General features: G+C 35.3%; 2 protein-coding genes across 7 annotated transcripts in view; one reads left to right on the forward strand and one right to left on the reverse strand.

Moving 5' to 3' along the window:
• Window positions 1–13,897, reverse strand: part of LOC109055147 (guanine nucleotide exchange factor VAV3-like) — a 63,711-nt gene extending 49,814 nt beyond the window's left edge. For 2 of the 5 annotated variants that reach the window (XM_042717988.1, XM_042717990.1), the window contains exons 1-2: window positions 13,277–13,897; window positions 11,413–11,529 (exon numbers count right to left, since the gene is read on the reverse strand). In XM_042717988.1, the coding sequence (XP_042573922.1) occupies window positions 11,413–11,529; window positions 13,277–13,480 (321 nt within the window). In that variant the 5' untranslated portion in view covers window positions 13,481–13,897. The remainder of the gene's footprint in view (window positions 1–11,412; window positions 11,530–13,276) is intronic. The other 3 variants (XM_042717987.1, XM_042717986.1, XM_042717989.1) reach the window with 2 other exon arrangements.
• A 650-nt stretch (window positions 13,898–14,547) lies between these two features.
• Window positions 14,548–18,184, forward strand: LOC109055149 (crystallin J1C-like). Of its 2 annotated transcripts, none has more exons than XM_042717992.1 (10): window positions 14,548–14,698; window positions 14,864–14,930; window positions 15,179–15,355; window positions 15,520–15,618; window positions 16,231–16,323; window positions 16,518–16,674; window positions 16,869–16,984; window positions 17,293–17,370; window positions 17,459–17,598; window positions 17,842–18,184. In XM_042717992.1, exons 2-10 carry the CDS (start codon window positions 14,864–14,866, stop codon window positions 17,941–17,943), a joined length of 1,029 nt encoding a protein of 342 aa, XP_042573926.1. In that variant the 5' UTR covers window positions 14,548–14,698; the 3' UTR covers window positions 17,944–18,184. The 2 variants fall into 2 exon arrangements, with proteins under 2 accessions (XP_042573926.1, XP_042573925.1); XM_042717991.1 differs by having other exon boundaries at window positions 14,650–14,792.
• Window positions 18,185–19,361: the final 1,177 nt, after the last annotated feature.

Raw genomic sequence — 19,361 nt, forward strand, 5'->3', positions numbered from 1 at the left:
TATATATATATATATATATATATATATATATGTGTGTGTATGTATGTGTACTTGTGTGTGTGTGTGTGCGTATATATGTATATATATTAGGGCTGCAGAATGATTAATCACGATTAATTGCATTTAAAATAAAAGTTTATGTTTACATTATGTATGTGTACTGTGTATATATATTATGTATATACAAATACACACATATATGTAAATATACACATTACACACACATATAGTTTGTAAACATAAACTTTTATTTTGAATGTGATTAATCTTGATTAATTGTTTTGCAGCCCTAATATATACATACATATATATCTATATGTATATATATATATGTGTGTGTGTGTGTGTATACACACACACACACACACATTTATACATAAAATATGTTATATATTTACAGATTTTATATACATAAAATATATATATAGATACACACACACAGTGTTGTGAAAAAGTGTTGGCCCCCTTCCTGATTTCGTTTTTTTTTTTTTTGCATGCTTGTCACACTTTAATGTTTCAGATCATCAAACAAATTTAAATATTAGTCAAATATAACACAAGTAAACACAACATGCAGTTTTTAAATGAAGGTTTTTATTATTAAGGGAAAACAAAATCCAAAACTACATGGCCCTGTGTGAAAAAGTGTTTGCCCCCTAAACCTAATAACTGGTTGGGCCACCCTTAGCAGCAACCACTGCAATCAAGTGTTTGCGATAACTTGCAATGAGTCTGTTACAGCGCTGTGGAGGAATTTTGGTCCACTCATCTATGCAGAATTGTTGTAATTCAGCCACACTGGAGTGTTTTCGAGCTTGAACCGCCTTTTTAAGGTCATGCCACAGCATCTCAATAGGATTTAGGTCAGAACTTTGACTAGGCCACTCCAAAGTCTTCATTTTGTTTTTCTTCAGACATTAAGAGGTGGACTTGCTGGTGTGTTTTGGATTATTGTCCTGCTTCAGAACCCAAGTTCGCTTCAGCTTGAGGTCACGAACAGATGGCCGGACATTCTCCTTCAGGATTTTTTGGTAAACAGCAAAATTCATGGTTCCATTTATCACAGCAACTCTTCCAGGTCCTGAAGCAGCAAAACAGCCCAGACCATCACACTACCACCACCATATTTTACTGTTGGTATGATGTTCTTTTTCTGAAATGCGGTGTTACTTTTACGCCAGACGTAATGGGACACACACCTTGTCTCGTCAGTCCACAGTATTTTCCCAAAAGTCTTGGGGATCATCAAGATGTTTTCTAGCAAAACTGAGACAAGCCTTTATGTTCTTTTTGCTCAGCAGCTGTTTTTTCTCTTGGAACTCTGCCATGCAGACCATTTTTGTCCAGTCTCTTTCTTATGATGGAGTCATGAGCACCGACCTTAAGTGAGGCAAGTGAGGCCTGCAGTTCTTTGGATGTTGTTGTGGGGTCATTTGTTACCTCTTGAATGAGTCGTCGCTGTGCTCTTGGGGTAATTTTGGTCAGCCGGCCACTCCTGGGAAGGTTCTCCACTCTTCCATATTTTTGCCATTTGTGAATAATGGCTCTCACTGTGGTTCGCTGGAGTCCCAAAGCTTTAGAAATGGCTTTATAACCTTTTACAGACTGATAGATCTCAATTACTTTCTTTTCTCATTTGTTTCTGAATTTCTTTGCATCTTGGCATGATGTCTAGCTTTTGAGTATCTTTTGGTCTACTTCACTTTGTCAGGCTGGTCCTATTTAAGAGATTTCTTGATTGCGAACAGGTGTGGCAGTAATCAGGCCTGGGTGTAGCTAGAGAAATTGAACTCAGGTGTGATAAATCACAGTTTTAACAGGGGGGCAAACACTTCTTCAAACAGGGCCATGTAGTTTTGGATTTTGTTTTCCCCTTTATAATAAAAACCTTCATTTAAAAACTGCGTGTTGTGTTTACTTGTGTTATCTTTTACTAATATTTACATTTGTTTGATGATCTGAAACATTAAAGTGTGACAAACATGCAAAAAAATATGAAATCAGGCCAATACTTTTTCACACCACTGTATGTACACGTATATATTTACATTTACATTTAGTCATTTAGCAGACGCTTTTATCCAAAGCGACTTACAAATGAGGACAATAAAAGCAGACAAAACTAACAAAAGAGCAACAATATATCAGTGCAAATGACAAGTCTCGGTTAGACTAATGCAGTACACGTAGCAAGGTATATATATACATATATATATATATATATATATATATATATATATATATATATATATATATATATATATATATATATATATATATATATACACACACACACACACACACAAAGAAAAACAAGTAGATAGAATAGAAAAAATAAAAAGCTAGTTTTTTTTAAAGATAAAAAAATAAATAAAGTAGAATTAAAATAGAATAGAATGCTAGAGTTAGAGGGTCAAATAAAGATGGAACAGATGTGTTTTAAGTCGTTTCCTGAAGATGGCTAAGGACTCAGCTGCTCAGATTGAGTTGGGAAGGTCATTCCACCAGGAGGGAAAAGTTAATGTAAAGTCCGTCAAAGTGATTTTGTGCCTCTTTGAGATGGCACAATAATGCGTCATTCACTTGCAGAACACAAGCTTCTAGAGGGCACATAACTCTGAAGAAATTAATTTAGGTAAATGGGTGCAGAGCCAGTGGTGGTTTTGTAGGCAAACATTAATGTCTTGAATTTTATGCGAGCAGCTACTTGTAGCCAGTGTAAATTGAACAGAGGTGTGACATGCATTCTTTTTGGCTCATTAAAGATTAATCTTGCAGTGGCATTTTGGATTAATTGTAGAGGTTTGATAGAAGTTGCTGGAAGACCTGCCAAGAGAGCATTGCAATCCAGCCTGGATAGAACAAGAGCTTGAACAAGGAGTTGTGTTGCATGTTCTGAAAAAAAGGGCCTGATCTTCCTTATGTTGTATAAACCAAATCTGCAGGACCAGGCAATTTAAGCAATGCGGTCTGAGAAATTCAGCTTATCATCAATCACAACTCCAAGGTTTCTAGCTGTTTATAAAAGAGTTATGGTTGATGAGCCTAACTGGATGGTGAAATTTTGATAAAGTGATTGGTTTGTTGAAACCACAAGCAGTTCTGTCTTAGCCAGGTTGAGTTGATGGTGATGGTCCGTCATCCGACAAGACATGTCTGTTAGACATGCTGAGATGCGAGCAGCTATCGTCGGATCATCAGGATGGAATGAGAGGTAGAGTTGAGTGTCATCAGCATAGCAGTGATATAAAAAAGCCATGTTTCTGAATGCCAGAACCTAGTGATGCCATGTAGACAGAGAAGAGAAGTGATCCAAGAACTGAGCCCTGAGGCACCCCAGTAGCTAGATGTTGCGACTTGGACACCTCACCTCTCCATGATACCTTGAAGAACCTATCTGAGAGTTAAGACTCAAATCAGTGGTGTGCGGTTCCTGAGATGCCATTTTCCAATAGGATTGACAGGAGAATCTGGTGGTTCACCCTATCAAAAGCAGCGGACATGTTCAGCAAGATAAGTATAGAAGATTTGGAAGTCGCTCTTGCCAGTCAACTGAGAGCAAGGCAGTCTCAGTCGAATGTCCACTTCTGAAGCCAGATTGGTTGCTGTCCAGGAGGTTGTTCTGTGTGAGAAAGGCAGAGACTTGGTTGAGCACAACTCATTCAAGTGTTTTTGCAATGAAAGGTAGAAGGGAATCGGTCTGTAGTTCTCTAAAAGAGTTGGGTTAAGAGTGGGTTTCTTAAGAAGTGGGGTTATACGAGCCTGTTTAAATGCTGAGGGAAAAACACCAGTGTGAAAGGATGTGTTAACAATGTGAGTGAGTGCAGGTACAATGGCAGGAGAAATGGCTTGAAGGAGATGAGATGGAATAGGATCAAGCGGACAAGTAGCAAGCTGATTGGAAAGGATGAGTTTAGAGACTTCTGCCTCAGAGAGTGGAGAGAAGGATGAAAATGATTGTATGTTTGCTGGTAAGATGTGTTTGACAGTTTGTGGTGTGGTAAATTGTGCACTGAGGTTTGAATTTTATTAATGAAGTACGTGGCAAAGTCATCAGCTGTTAGAGTTGATGAAGGAGGGGGAGGAGGAGGTCAAAGGAGGGAGGAAAATGTTTTAACATCAAAAGATGATAACTGTTCAGGGGAAGGAAGCGAAGATGAAACCATACCAGATAGCCGAGAGGGTGAGAGTGAGCATAGGTTACATCGAAAGATGACTTGTGCAGGGGTATGTGTTGTGTCAGGAACCATGTTGAGGTTAAGAGTGAGGAGGAAGTGATCTGAGGTGTGCAGTGGTGTAACCAATACATGATCAGTGGAGCGGTGTCCTGTGTAAATAAGGTCCATTAGGTTGCCTGATTTGTGAGTAGCCATAGTTAACACTCTCTTGAGATCATGTGGATGTTGAAGTCTCCAAGCATAACTAGGGGAGTATCATCCTCAGGAAAGTTTGAGAGCAGCACATCTAATTCTTCCACAAAGTTATCTAGTGGTCCTGGGGTTCGATAAACAACTTTAAAATGGATTTTAAGAGGGTGGGTAATAGTGGCTGAATGTGATTCAAAGGAGCTGTTGATACTCAGAGATAGTAAAGGATTAAAATTCCAATCATAAGCAGACCAGTACCTCCACCTCTTCCAGTCAGACGGGGGGAGTGGGAAAAAGATAAATTATTGGAGAGTGCTGCAGATGTAGCATTGTCCTCTGGCTTGATCCACGTCCCTGTCAGGGCCATGAGGTTTAGTCTTGAATGACTTGTAATAGAAGTAATAAAATCTGTTTTGTTTACAGCAGACTGGAAATTCCAGAGACCAATAGAAAAAGAAAGTAGTGTATTAGTAAACATAGGCAAAGTGCACAGGTTGTTAGGATTGCCCTGCCTACAGTGTGTGATGCATGGTTTGCAAGTGGTAGTGATAGTAGGGATCTGGAAACACATAGTAAGATTTGGTTATAAAAACTGAAAACTGAAGGGAAACAAGTAGTAGAAAAGAGAATGATTCAAAAGCAATACTTTTTGTCCCTTGCCGGTGTCCCTGTTCAGTGGAGTCGATGGTCTTTACACCCTTCGGTCTTCACATGAGGAGGGCTTAACAGGAGGGCTGCCGCAACTGCTGCCATGGTATACTAACCTTTTTATATTCATCTAACAAAACTCAAATTGACTTAAGCTGGACACACTTTCCTTTTTATCACAACAAATGGTAAAGCAAAGTGCACGACACTGATAAGGTACGCGATACAGTACGAGACCAAACGCAATTTCAGCACGTCACTACACAATAAACAAAACAAGCATTTCCTAGCAAATATGTATATTTTTAATACACAAATATGGCCAAAAAATATGATGGTAGAAAATAAATACATGAAATACATTTGAATATATATTACGGATGCACCGAAATTAAAATTCTGGGCTGAAACCGAAAATTCTGGATGCAATTGCCCGAAAACCAAAACTGAAAATGCTTTGTAATGATTATTTATTATTTTATTAAATAATACAAAGTAATTTTGTAAGACTTTTTATTTTAACTCAATTTTAATGATGCTGAATTTAAAAAACAAAACATACTTCTTACTGAAAGTAACAATAAAATTGGACAGAATTTATATTAATATTAGTAACACATTTCAATAAGGTTCATTAGTTAACTACTTCAGTTAACATGAACAAATAAACAATACTACTTCAGCATTTATTAATCTTAGTTAATGTTATTTTCAACATTTACTAATGCATTATTTAAAAAAAAAAGTTGTGCTAGTTAACAGCTAATGCACTCTGAATTAACATGAACTAAAACTTAAAGCTGGACACAAGAAAAGTGAACAAACATCCAAACAGTCATCATATCCCGGAGTGGCAGCTGGTGAGAACTTTAATTTAGATTCGGTAAAGGAAAGGATGTGGCTGATGTAGCGCCAAATGCCGAATCAGTTTGTGAACGCACATTCATAGAGCACATATATATACACACACACACACACACACACACACACACATATATATATATATATATATATATATATATAATTTTTATTTTTTATTTTTTCTGTATGGGACATGGTCTTCAGAAAGAAATATAATGAAAATATAATTAATATAATATAATAAGTGAATAGAATTAATTGAATGTTTTCTGCCATCTTGTTTAGAATTAAATTGACTGTCCTTTGTAAACACCCTCTTTACATGTGAAATCAGCAACAGCACTTTGCTGCATTTTACTTAAGATATAGCAAACAGTTGAACTATTAAATTGTTCTTTAAAACTAGTTCTAAGTAACTAATAGAATGAATGAATCTACTATTTATGTACTATTTCAGCTGAAAAGAAGAAGTGATTCCTGTTATAGTCTACCTATAAAAAGCTATGTTATTAGAGAGGCATCACACTCTCTGGAAAGGAAGTGGTCTTGCAATGCCAAGCTTGTGCAATGTGGGCTTGCTTTCTCACATTGACACTCATGCACACATACAGACGTATACAGATTGGCAAATGGTAACACACATGCAAGTAGCACAAACACACTTACAATAGACAGATCTCAATGATAGCACACCATTTGGGTCTTTGAATCGCGCTTCAGAACACCTGTTGAAAACCAACCCTGCTTCCTTTAGAAAGTTATTTTTGTTCACGCCACTGATAAGAGGTGTTGTCATCTACTTTCATTCGCACTTCATGCATCCTAAACTGCATGAATGTTTTAGCATTTTAACTCTTTTTACAGGCAGCATTCTGTGGAGATGTGAACAGCAGCAATCTGTACTTCTATACATTTCCCTAGTGTCTGTTCCACAAAGTATATGAAGGAATAAAATCAGATCGTTTTATTTATTAGTAAGATAACCTGCATTTAGGAATAACATTTTTGAAGTTCTGTACAAAAACATTAAAATAGGTCACCTATACAGTGTAAAGCTAAGATGCCAGCTGCAGGTCGAAGCTTTTGCAGCTTTACAGTCAGACCGCAGCAGAATTTCAATTCCACCATAAAGCAGCGCAGCAGAGGTGAGCTTTTCATACTGAATCTTTATAGACTGCGCATTCATACATTTCAGTTCTGAAACCAAGTGTGAGTGTGCAGAAGGTAAGACTTTCTTTAGTTTAGTTTTATTTTCTCTCAGTATAAACAACCAGTCACAAACCTGAAGGATTTTGTGTTTGAGTGCCTAAAATCAGCTTTGATATAATAAAAACTGTTCATTTCATTCAATTTATATTACATTTATGCATTTGAAAGACAAGACGTTCCTTGCATTCAAGGTGTACATTTTATCAGCCCATGGATCCCTGGGAATCAAGCTCTTGACCCTGGCGTTACTATGTTGTTCAAGCAACAGGTTCTATACCAATCTTAAATTTTAATGATTTGTATTGGACATGTTAGACTAGATAGTGAACAAAAAACAGCAGACATGCAAACTGCTTTAATACTGTTAAAAAATCATCCCATGAGGCACCATGCCAAGAGTTATGACAGCTTTAATTTAACATTTTAGCCATAAAGAACTTCAAATTCTTATTATCCCTCCTGTCTTGTCACCTTACAAGGTTTTTTTTTTAAGATTTCCTGTGCTTCTTTGGTTTAACATGTTCATAAGAGGGAAGTTGAAAACGCAGCACTGTCTGTTTAATCACTGTTTAAGCCTGGTTGGGATTTGGGAAATTTAGAAATCAGGGACAGGACCGTGATTATAAATGTCAGCTAAATAATGCAGTCAATAAAAGTACAATAACAATCCATTCAATGTACTATATGCATATCGATTAGACAAACAAAAACACAACAAACAGCATTACATTACATTTACATTTATGCATTTAGCCAAAGTGACTTACAGTGCATCCAGGCTACACATTATTTTACTAGTATGTGTGTTCCCTGGGAATTGAACCCACAACCTTTTGCACTGCTAACGCAATGCTCTACCACTTGAGCCACAGGAACACAAAAAAACAATCAAAAATATCTGTAGGCCTTCTCAGTGTTAGATTTTTATTCTAAATTAATGTATTCAAATCATATGTGATGCAAATAAAGCAGTTTATGATTAATCATGTCAGTAAATCTTGTGAAGACAAAACTCTCACCACCTATTGATTGGATGTAGTTGTGTCAATATGCTACCCCAGTAACCTAATAATAAGAGAATGCCTGGAAGGCATGTAGTAAATCCATATCTCTATTGTCATATGAAGTGACTGAAACAACTACATGTGCATAAGACTGCATGTGCCGTGGAGTCTCTAAGGAAACAGCACAGGAAGATGAAAGGTGAGAAATGCTTAAAACCAAACAACCTCCAAACAGATGCGCGGTCTTCATGAGAGCAATAGCAACCACGAGCAAAGTTCAACAACAATGACACCTGTGTAACCCCATGAGAAACTATTATAAGAAGACAATAAGCAATGAGAGGCCATGTACTACAAGGGACCACATAAAGTGGAGTTCCTACAACACTCTTACACATGGTAAAATGCGACTTATTGACTTAAACACCAATATAATGAAAAAAACACACTAATGTTCAATACAGAGCTAACAATTATGAGAATTTTATTCCATTTAAGTAATATACTTGTGTATGTGTGGTTGTATGGCAAAGTATATGCAACTTGGCATGTGTTTTTTCAGTCTTTTACAAAGGCTTTAAATAGCAAATCATCCAATCAGAGTCTGAATTATGTTTTATAAAGATTATTTTACTCAATAGTAAAATAAGGACATAACTCAAAATCTGTGGTGTGTTTTATATCATTACTTCATAATTTAATTTAAAGCAGATTTAATGGATGTGGATGTAACATGCGTACTTACAAGGCACACTCATGTTAGAAGATTGCCGCTGGGCAAAGATTATAAGTAGGATTAACTTAACCCTTGAGAACACACAGAGACCTATAAATGGGGCAAAACACAATAACTGCAGTGGAAAATTGTGTGGTGTGAAATAATGTTAACACTTCTTACAATGGTGTCACTGCTTCACTGTGTTGGTCAGTGTTAGGTGCACATATAGTTAGCAAGTAGTAGTAGCAAAACTTACTTAAAAATATCTTAAAGTTATTAGTCAAAAAAAGTATTTAATTATCTGTATGTGCAGGCAAGACTTTTTTTGTTGTTGTTTTTGAGATTTTTTTTAACTCTCTCCAAGGCTGCATGTATTTGAGCAAAAACACAGTAAAAACATACTGTGAAATATTCATTTAAAATAACTGTTTTATATTTTAATACATTTTAAAATGTAATTTATTCATGTGATGATGAAAAAGCTGGATTATTAGCTGCCATCACTTCAGTTTTCAGGGTCACATGATACTTCAGAACTCACTAATATGTTGATTTCGAGCTTAATCTTATTATCTTGAAAAAAAAACTACATTTTAATATATTATAGAATACTTAAATTATTATAAATTATAATATTAATGATATTAAATTGTTATTAGACATACTGAATTTTTGTAACTCACGTTTCCAGAGTAGCTTTTATGTGATTACTTTGTAACTGTATTATTTTAAATAATATTCTAAATGTAATTGTTTTGATGCATGTTTTCATCTCTTTTTTTGTATTTCAATGTATTTTAACTTTTTTATAAAGCTTTTTGAGATGCAATTTCTAAAGGTGCTGTGGAGGTAATTTGATTTCTATCTGAAATATTATTATTATTTGCTTCACTGTACTAAAGAATGTTCTTTAGACTGTCTCTGAGTGCTTGAGTTTTTGATGAGCTGAGAGATAACAGGAAATCTATTTGTGTATGTGTGCAAGACAAGGAATGTTATTTTAGTTTCTTTGACATCCTGGCTCCTTAGAAAATGATTTGCATTAAATTCTTAGAAACGGATAACATAGTTAGGCACTTTAAATTGACATATATGTTTAATATGCATTATGATTGGATGAGATCAAAGCATCCGGATTTGATGAAGGTATAAATGTTAAGTTTGGGTGTTGCCTTTTTGTTGCAATCTACAGTCAACCCTGAATGACTGCATGAATGCAGACCTTCTCCTGCAGAAAAATAAATATTCAAAAGACTTTTGTCTCATAACTTTAATTAAAATGGAAAATTGCCACAACTTCAGTGCTAAAAAAAAGTTTATTATTAATGATAATAACAACAACAACTTCATCTACAACATTTTGATATGATCAATTTAATCCTTACTGAATAAAAATATTAACATCTTTTTTTTTTAATCTGTGAAGGAGGACTACTGAGGTCCTCTATAAGGTCCTTTATTAAATGGCCTCATCATTATTCAAAATTTCATGCTACTGAAAGATGTTAAATTAGTAGCGTTGCTAACTTTGTACTTTTAGCTAGTTTCCCCACCATACATTATTTTAATCAACTTCAACATCAACTACTAAACCTGCATTTTACTTTATGACTGCATAAAACACCAAGTTATCCAGATATATACTGAACAAATGACACTCCTCAGAACCATTAACAGCATACACACATGCCCTCAGCCATAAGCCTTCAAAAACTGTGCAGTGGGAGTGTTTGAACAGCTTTTCTGTTCCCTACATTAGTCAGTTCTTTCAGGAGTGTGGTTGAGCCCTACAGGGCTGTGCTGATGATTCTGCATGGCTGCAGATGTGTCCTATAAGTTCAAATAATGGCTGAACCCCTCTGTGAAAACAGTGCAGTCCCTCACAGCACAAAGGAAGCTTTACTTTATGTTTAACCCCACATGAGGCCATTCCCTTGCTAGGAAGAGAAATGCCAGGAGGAAGCTACTGGAGTTGGTTACTCCTGTGGCTCAGGGAATTATTGTATTACACTGCCAGACCAAGACAGTCCAAACATTCAGGAAGAGGTTGTACATGGGAAGGTTTGGGAAATAAATGAGCTATTGATTACAGGTGACTTTCAGAGGCCAGACCACAAGCACATCAGGCAGGCATTTACAAGTGTCTGTGAGTACAAGAAGAGACAGCTACAATTTCAGAGGAAAATTAAACACATTATGTTCATTGCATGGAAAATGTGAATTAATAAAGAAATGTTTATGTAGGGATAGAGATTCATGTTCAAAGAAAGACTGAACATTAATCCCACCCCCCACCCCCAATCAATATACTGTCTGACCCACATTCATTTGCATTCATTCATGCATTCATATTATTCTCATTAACAGTCAGCATTATTTCACAAGTAATTATGATACTACGATCAATGATTTCAAAATAAAATAACTTTAACAACAAATTACTATTATTTATTATTAATATCCATTCATACATTAACTATGATAATGGTGCACATTATTGTTATGGTGTTAAAAAAAATCTTATAATAGATTGAACTAACAATTTGCTATTGGTGACAAAATTATTAATAAGAAATTATTGAAAAAGGATTTTCGTTTTGATTACCTTTCCAAAATCTCGGACATCGAAGAGATCGAAAGCATCGAACAGTTCACTCTTCTTCATCCCAAATGCTTCACAGCATGCAGACAAGAATGTACGAATATTCTTCAGGCAGAGGAACTGATAAAGCAAAAAAACAAGATTCTGTAAACATTTTTAAAGGTTTTGTTTTTGCACACCTAGTGAAAAATAAATATACTAAAATGTATTTCAAATACATTTATTTCATGCTAAGTCTACTACAAATACATTTACATATACATGATAGGTAAAAATTCGCTAAAAAGTCGCTTTGGATAAAAGCGTCTGCTAAATGCATAAATTTAATTTAATTTAATTTACATATTTAGGCACTTAATAAAAATAACCTGCATTTGCACTTTTATTATACTAACCTAGTATACTTCATTTCTGCTAAATTGAAAAAACTATTTTTGCACTTAATTTTTCAGAAGTAGTAATGAAGTACAACTCCAGATATACTAAAGTATATTTGATTGTGCTAAAGTGGAACTAAGCTATTGCAATACTTCAGTTACACTTTAAATATCTCGCATTTAAAAAAGAAAACTATTACAAAATCATACAAACCTCATCAATAGTGACACTTACACACATTTTAGGCTTAATATTAAGAAATGTGCATAGTAGTACTCCAAATAAAGTTTATTATTAATTTTTATATCAGAAAGTCTCGACCGACATCTCATGTTAATAATTTTGAACTTTACTTTATTTAACAATTACTTTTTAATTAGGGACACTTATTTGTACATATCATTACAAAACAAAATGTAAATGCAAATGCCAGGACAAAGCATTTTGAGGATATCACAGGAATCTTTTGTGAAAATGTGGCCTTGAGATAGATGAATTAGTGAAATCATTACGGCTTTTCCCTACTGTAGGTGAGGAAATGAGATTTCCAGCTAATCACAAACAGACTCTCTTGCCTAATAGGTGTTATTAGCAATATTTCTCCTTCTGCATTTTCTTACTATTAAAGAGCACAACAGAACAACTTTGAAAATGATGTATTAGGTTGCTTTTAACTTCCCACTACTATCAGTCTATTGCCATTAGTTCAAAATTGTGTATTTAAATGAATGTGAACTAATTCCAAAGCACTAAACCCACACTTATCAAAATACACCATTTGCATGAGTCAAAAAAGTAACAGGAATGCCGACTAACGCAGCAAGGGATGTTGTTGAAAATTGCTCTTTTCCGCTGTCTGATGGAGACTGACTGTGTCTCGTCAATCCAGAAGGGTGGATTTGTACATTTAAAAATCAGTCAGATCAAAGTTGGATTTTATCAGGTCACTGGAGTGAAACAGGGGCATCTGGGAAGAGTTGTTTTAGCCTGGGCAGACTGCCTGAGACTTCTCAGCCCTAAACACTTACTTACACAGACAGAACATTCATCTGGATGCCTTTTGGGTCCCTACCAAAACACGATGTACATTTAAAATTGATGTTTCATTAGCTCAATGTTTACCCAGTTTGTTGAGAGTTTTGCAGACTGACTAAATGATGCTGTATATACAAAGAGATCTGTGTGTATCTACCACTGGACCCATTGTGAAGAGAAGTCTATGCTACCACTTGCACTGGGGCCACTTGTTCTATAGCACTGGCTAGTACCTACTATAAAGCCTTAAATGACTTTAACTTTCAAAACTGTCAAAATATACTAAATATATAATATGCAGGTTAAAAGAAATGCACTGAAATAGATATTCACATACTGAACATGCCATTGAGTCCAAAGTGTTTCCGTAACTGGAGTAACGTTATATTATAAAGGATACAAATTAGTTCATAAGCAATAATAAAATAACGCTAGACTTTCTATTTGCGCTCACCTGTGACATCTGTGGTCTGAGATTGATCTCTTTCAGGTTAATGGTGTCGGGTCTGAGATTGTTCAGCAGCTGGCACAGAAGCACCCCATCCCGAAGAGTTTGGGCCAAATCAAAAACCTGCGCCGAATCCGCCGTGACCTGATAACTCCGGGGCAAAACTTTACAATTGATCAACCACAAGCTGCACTGCCTCCAGTACTCCATAATACGCGTATAAAATTAAAGCCACCAACTGTTAAATAAATCTGTCACAGCTGAATGAAACAGCCGAAGCAGAGCGCACACCTTGCGTTAGATTTATCATCCGTGTTTTGTTTTTTTCTTCTTCTTCTTCTTTTTGAGTTTGCGCTCCTAGTTGCCAAAACTGAGACTTGTGAGCACTAATTTGGTTTTATCCGCGGTCTACCAAAACTATAAATCCCCATCAGCGGAGTTATGAATTATAGTATGTCGAAGGTTTTATAATAAGTGTAGTGTGTGGCGTTGCATTACAATCTTCCAATGGTGAAGTAAGCTTATGAATATTCATTAATATTGTTGACGCTGCGTTGTTGATCTACCAGTGGCGAAGATTCAACTCATGAATATTAATGAGCAAGTCTTCACCATAGTAGGATAATTTCACCCCCCACCCTATCAAATGCGCTTCCTTTTCCGTTAGTTGACTATCAGATTGACTCTTTTAACTACAGAAGGTATTATATACCTCTTGCAGATATATCTAGCCTTCCTGTAAGTATCATCCTGAATTTGAAGGCATTTGTATTACTTTGTTAAAACTGTAAAAAAAAAAAAAAAAATTAAAACATAAATAATAATGTCAATCATGTAGTTAACAATCTCATAACAAAGAAAAACATAAAGAATTATGATGTAGTGTAATGCAATAATTTGCAGCTTTTTATAGATAAAAGAATCCCTTTTAGTGAGAATTAGAGGACGTTCCAGATGTAATGAACATGGCTTTCCGATCATTAAACAAACAATGACGGATAAGTGGGTTTAGGAGTAAGTTAAACTCACACATAGACAGTAAGTTATTTTATGCTCTTCCAGTAATGCAGATGTGCATATTTTATATCTAAAACGATAATTATTTTTATTAGACGCTTCAGATAATTTTATAAATGCGAAATTTGTAATATTTCGTGTGCTTCAGTTAATAAAACGAATGAATCGGCCAGTAGCAAATGTATAAAAAAACAATTTTTGTTCTTGTTTATTTAGTTAGTTAAATCAGGCGTTCGATTTGACACGAACAAATACAACATCGCACGTGCATTGCGGTTGTGTTGTCACGTGCTTAATTCCATCCAATCAGCAGCAAGGAAAACGCAGTTCCATAACACAAGCGCTTTCACTTCAAATGCGTTGTGTAACTTGTTCCCTTCGGACTCCGTTTGAAGAATTTAAGATTTCAAGGTGAGAAACGGTTTCGTTTTAAACTGTATTAACCATTAGTACGAGTTTCATGTGTCTATATTGCCGACGACGTATATATTCTAAGCTATATAAGGTAAGCACTACAATTTCTCTTTTATTTATTTGGGTTCTGTTTAATACGTGGGTTTTATCTTGCGGCCACAGATGGCTCTTGCCCTGGCTGACAGGGCTATCGGAGCAATCATTGGATCAGCAGCTGCCGATGCTGCAGGTTTGCATTATTTTTGAATACTATACCAAATATACCAAAAAGCCATATTATATATATATTTATTTTATTTATACATTATTTTATGGAGATGCAATGTAATCATACATTATTTTTGTCATTACTGTAGTCAATTATAGTTGCAGGTAATGTGTGAAACATGAACACTGTAATCTAGTATTATCCTATAATCAAATGTTGACAAAATGTCAAATGTTGACAAATTTTTGTTGATACTGTACATTCTGCAGCACAACCACTCCATTGGGTCTATGACCTGCAGAAGCTGAGCATGTTGCTCTCTGAAAGTCCTGAGCCTGAATTCCGCCCTGAGTCTGCAAACCCATTCTACAGGAGGAACACTGGACAGCAGAGCTGCTATGGAGATCAAGCATTCGTCCTCCTGGAGTCCCTGTCTGAGTGTGAAGGTGAAAAATACAAGATAGATACTTTGCAGTATGTAAGAATATGAAAGGCGAAACTGTGTGTTTGAAAATCTGACTAGGATGGTATGAATATCACCATATTAGCTGACCATGTTGTGGTTAATAGGATGTTAAATATTGAGTTATTTGTTTGTTGGTTCAAGCAGGTCTGAATGTGGAAGATTTAAAGCAGCGCACCTACAAATTCTTTGGACCCGGATCTGAATATGACACACCAGTCAATGATCCTTACAGAGACAAAGGAGGTAAATGAATCTACTGCACCTCAACATTTTCATATTTGTTTACTTTTTATATTAGTTCTTCTTGAAATAGTTAGTTAATTAGTTTTTCTACACTATAACAACTCAAACAGTCATTTATATTACAAATGTAAAAAAAAAAAAAAGAAAAGAAGTGCATATATATTTATTTATGTCTATGTCCTTTTATTTGATTTGATTCTAATGATACAATATGAATGTGAATTATATATTATAAATGTACATACAATAAAAGTTTTTGTTTTTCATTTTCAGTTTGTTTGAGTTTCATTTTTAGTAATTTTGTTATGTGCTTTTGTATTTTTTTTACTTAGTTTTAGTTTTTATTAATTTAGTTTTTATTAATTTTTAGTGCTTAAGCTTATATTAGTTAGTTGCCAAGGAAACATTTCAAACTTTCATTTAGTTAAAGTTTATTGTGTATTATTTGTATTTCATTTCAGCTATATATTTCATTTAAAAACGTATACAGTATAACCATTTGCACATTTAGCTGTCATTTTGACTCATAACTCTAGACAGATGGTGTTTGTTTTGTTTTTAAAATACGAGTTTTCCTGAATTATTCATGACTTTTACTTTTTTTTTTTCTAGCTCCCAGGCCTCAGCTACCTATTGAAGGACCCTGGAGACAAGCAAGCCTTAAGAGCTTTATTAAAAATGTGGATGCCGGCAAGCCAGAGACAGGTACGGTCAGTTATGTTGCTGAAAATGAAGTGAGATAACCATCACAAATATTTTGTGTAGCCACATTATTGCTAATAAATACTAATTCATTTTAATGTTCTTTCAAATATATAATTATAATAACATTTTCAGTCATTTGGAAGGAGATAATAGAGCAATATAATATATTAAATCTTCATTGTGACACTTTTCAGGTTGTGAAACTGATAACCAAATAGATGGAGTGGCAAAGCTGGCTCCCATCGTAGCATGCTATGCTGGAAAACCAGAGATGTTGGAGAGAGTTGAGGAAGCCACCCGGGTCACGCAAGACAATGACATATGTGTGGCGGTAACTCTCGCTGCTGCTAGGTTGGTAATATATGATTGATATGAGATGTGTACATACAACTTAGCACAGCTTGCCTCAAAAACTAGGCTATTCATTATGGTTTCCACCACAGAATGGTGGAAAATCACAAATTAGAATGTGTGTGGAAACGGTATAGGAGCTGATCCCAATAATTTAATAGGAAATATCAGTGTTAAATTTCCTTTTTCTTCAGGTTCTTGGAGCATTTCATCCTGAATGGTCCTGATCCCAAGGCCTTGGATGCAGTGCTGAAACAGCTCAGTGACCCAAACAGAAAAAACCCTCAGGAGTTGGACAAAGCTATAATTGGTATACACAGCTTTACATTGTTATTAGTATTGTGAGCTGGATACTTAGGGTGTGTTTACATTTGGCAGCTTTGGTTTGATTAAAAAGAACTTTGACAGTGTGAATGCTAAATGTATAATGTAAAAAAGAACCATACTACAAGTTTTTAACACACTCTTGGTCACAGATGAAGCAGGATATACTGTATCTTTTGTCTCTCGCTAATACATCATCTTTATCCAGGATTCATGTCAACCTTTGCATGTATCACAAAGACATCATTTAATATCAGAAATCAAACTTATTTTTGTTTTAATTTTCTAATTTAGGACACATTCATCAAGTAAAGGACAATTTGAGCAAGAAACCCAAAGAGCTCATTCCCACTGTGTTTCCAAATACTTGAGGTTAACATTTTATTATTCTCTTATGCCTATCCTTTGCACACAGTACAGTTAGTCACAGGTATTTCAGCAGCTTTATCATGTCTCTCAGGTTTGCCGGGTGCATTCCAGGCAGCACTGCATGGGGTTCTGACAGCCAGTGGCTATGAACAGGCTATTCGGGACACTATGAGCTGCGGTGGGTGCACCTGTAGCAGGAGCTCCTTCATCGGTGCCTGCATTGGCGCTCAGGTACTGCCAAAAATCATGACCTTGTGATCTGTGTTACCACATTGTTCTATCCATAAAACAAAGTAGGCTTTATGTAATTAAGGTCAAATTCTTTTTGTGCTATCTGTATCCGAACGCTTATCTCTCTGAACTATCCATTCCAATCTTTCATTGGATGATTATGTCATACATACATGACAGAACGACTATGCAGTTACTCTTGCAGTTTTGTAATGGTTCTAATACTGACACTTGTTTTTTCAGGTTGGACTTGAAGGAATCCCAAGTTCCTGGAAAAGCAAGACTTTGCGATACAGCACTTTGTTGGTTCTCGCAAAGAAAGTTGTTACTCTCCAACAGCTTTAAACTTTTTAGTATGCAAAGTAAATAAGTGGATGATAACCGGATATAATTATGTAATCAACCAAGCTCTTCTGAGTTTTACCTACAGATCATATTTCATGGCTGTTGTGATTGATGAGACAATTAATGAATGTTTTAGCTTGAAATATTATGAAGTTAAAACTGGATACCTTTGTTTTATTAAATCACAACATGGCATGCAGAAATTGACACACACTGTGGCATTAAACTCATGTTTAGTGAATACAATTTGTATTTGTCTTCTTATTACTCTTATTAAAGTAGTTCACTTCCAGAACAAAAATGTACAGAAAATATACTCACCCCCTTGTCAGCCAAGATGTCCATGTCTTTCTTTCTTCAGTTGTAAAGAAATTATGTTTTTTTGAGCATAACATTTTAGGATTTCTCTCCATATGATGGACTTCTATGGTGCCCCTGAGTTTGAACTTCCAAAATGCAGCCTAAAAGGACTCCCAGCCGAGGAAGAAGGGTCTTATCTAGTGAAACGATCGGTTATTTTCTAAAAAAAAAAAAAAAATACAATTTATATACTTTTTCACCTCAGGCGCTCGTCTTGTCTAGCTCTGCGTGAACAGTTAGGGTAGGTCTAAAAACTCCCATCTCATTTTCTCCTCCAACTTTAAAACCATCCTACATCGCTGCAGAAGTACCGACCTAGTGTTTAGAAAGTGAACATGCAAAGAAGATCAAATGTCCTTTTCAATTAAAAAAAAAAAGGCAAACCATCGACGTAGGATGATTTACGATGATTTTGAAGTTGGAGGAGAAAATGATATTCATGAGTTTTCTGACATATCCTAACTGTCATGAACTGGAAAAAACAGTTTGTAGTTAAAAAGTATATAATCTTTTTAATTGTAATTTTATATACATATTTTTAATAACTGATCGTTTCGCTAGATAAGACCCTTCTTCCTCGGCTGGGATCATTTAGAGCCCCTTGAAGCTGCATTTAAACTGCATTTTGGAAGTTCAAACTCAGAAGCACCATAGAAGTTCATTATATGTAGATAAATCCTGAAATGTTTTGCTCAAAAAACAACATAATTTCTTTACGAATGAAAAAAGAAAGACATGAACATCTTGGATGATTAGGGGGTGAGTACAATATCTGTAATTTTTTGTTCTGGAAGAGAACTACTCCTTTAACATGTAAGATAAGATCAACTACTCAAGAGTTAAAGGTGTTGTATGTAAGTTTTTGACTCTACTAAAGCATAAAAATACCATAATATGTTTGCAGCTATTTAAGAAACATGCTAAGTTAACATACTTGTTTATCTGAGAAACAATGCTACAGTCAGTTATTCTGGTTTGTGAAACCCACCCACTGCCAGTTTACCCATTGTATTTGGTCACCCCGGGTTGCCAGTTGGCGGAAAACACAGCGTATTTAA

This window comes from Cyprinus carpio, chromosome B2 (genome assembly GCF_018340385.1).
Source record: "Cyprinus carpio isolate SPL01 chromosome B2, ASM1834038v1, whole genome shotgun sequence".
NCBI lineage: Eukaryota > Metazoa > Chordata > Actinopteri > Cypriniformes > Cyprinidae > Cyprinus > Cyprinus carpio.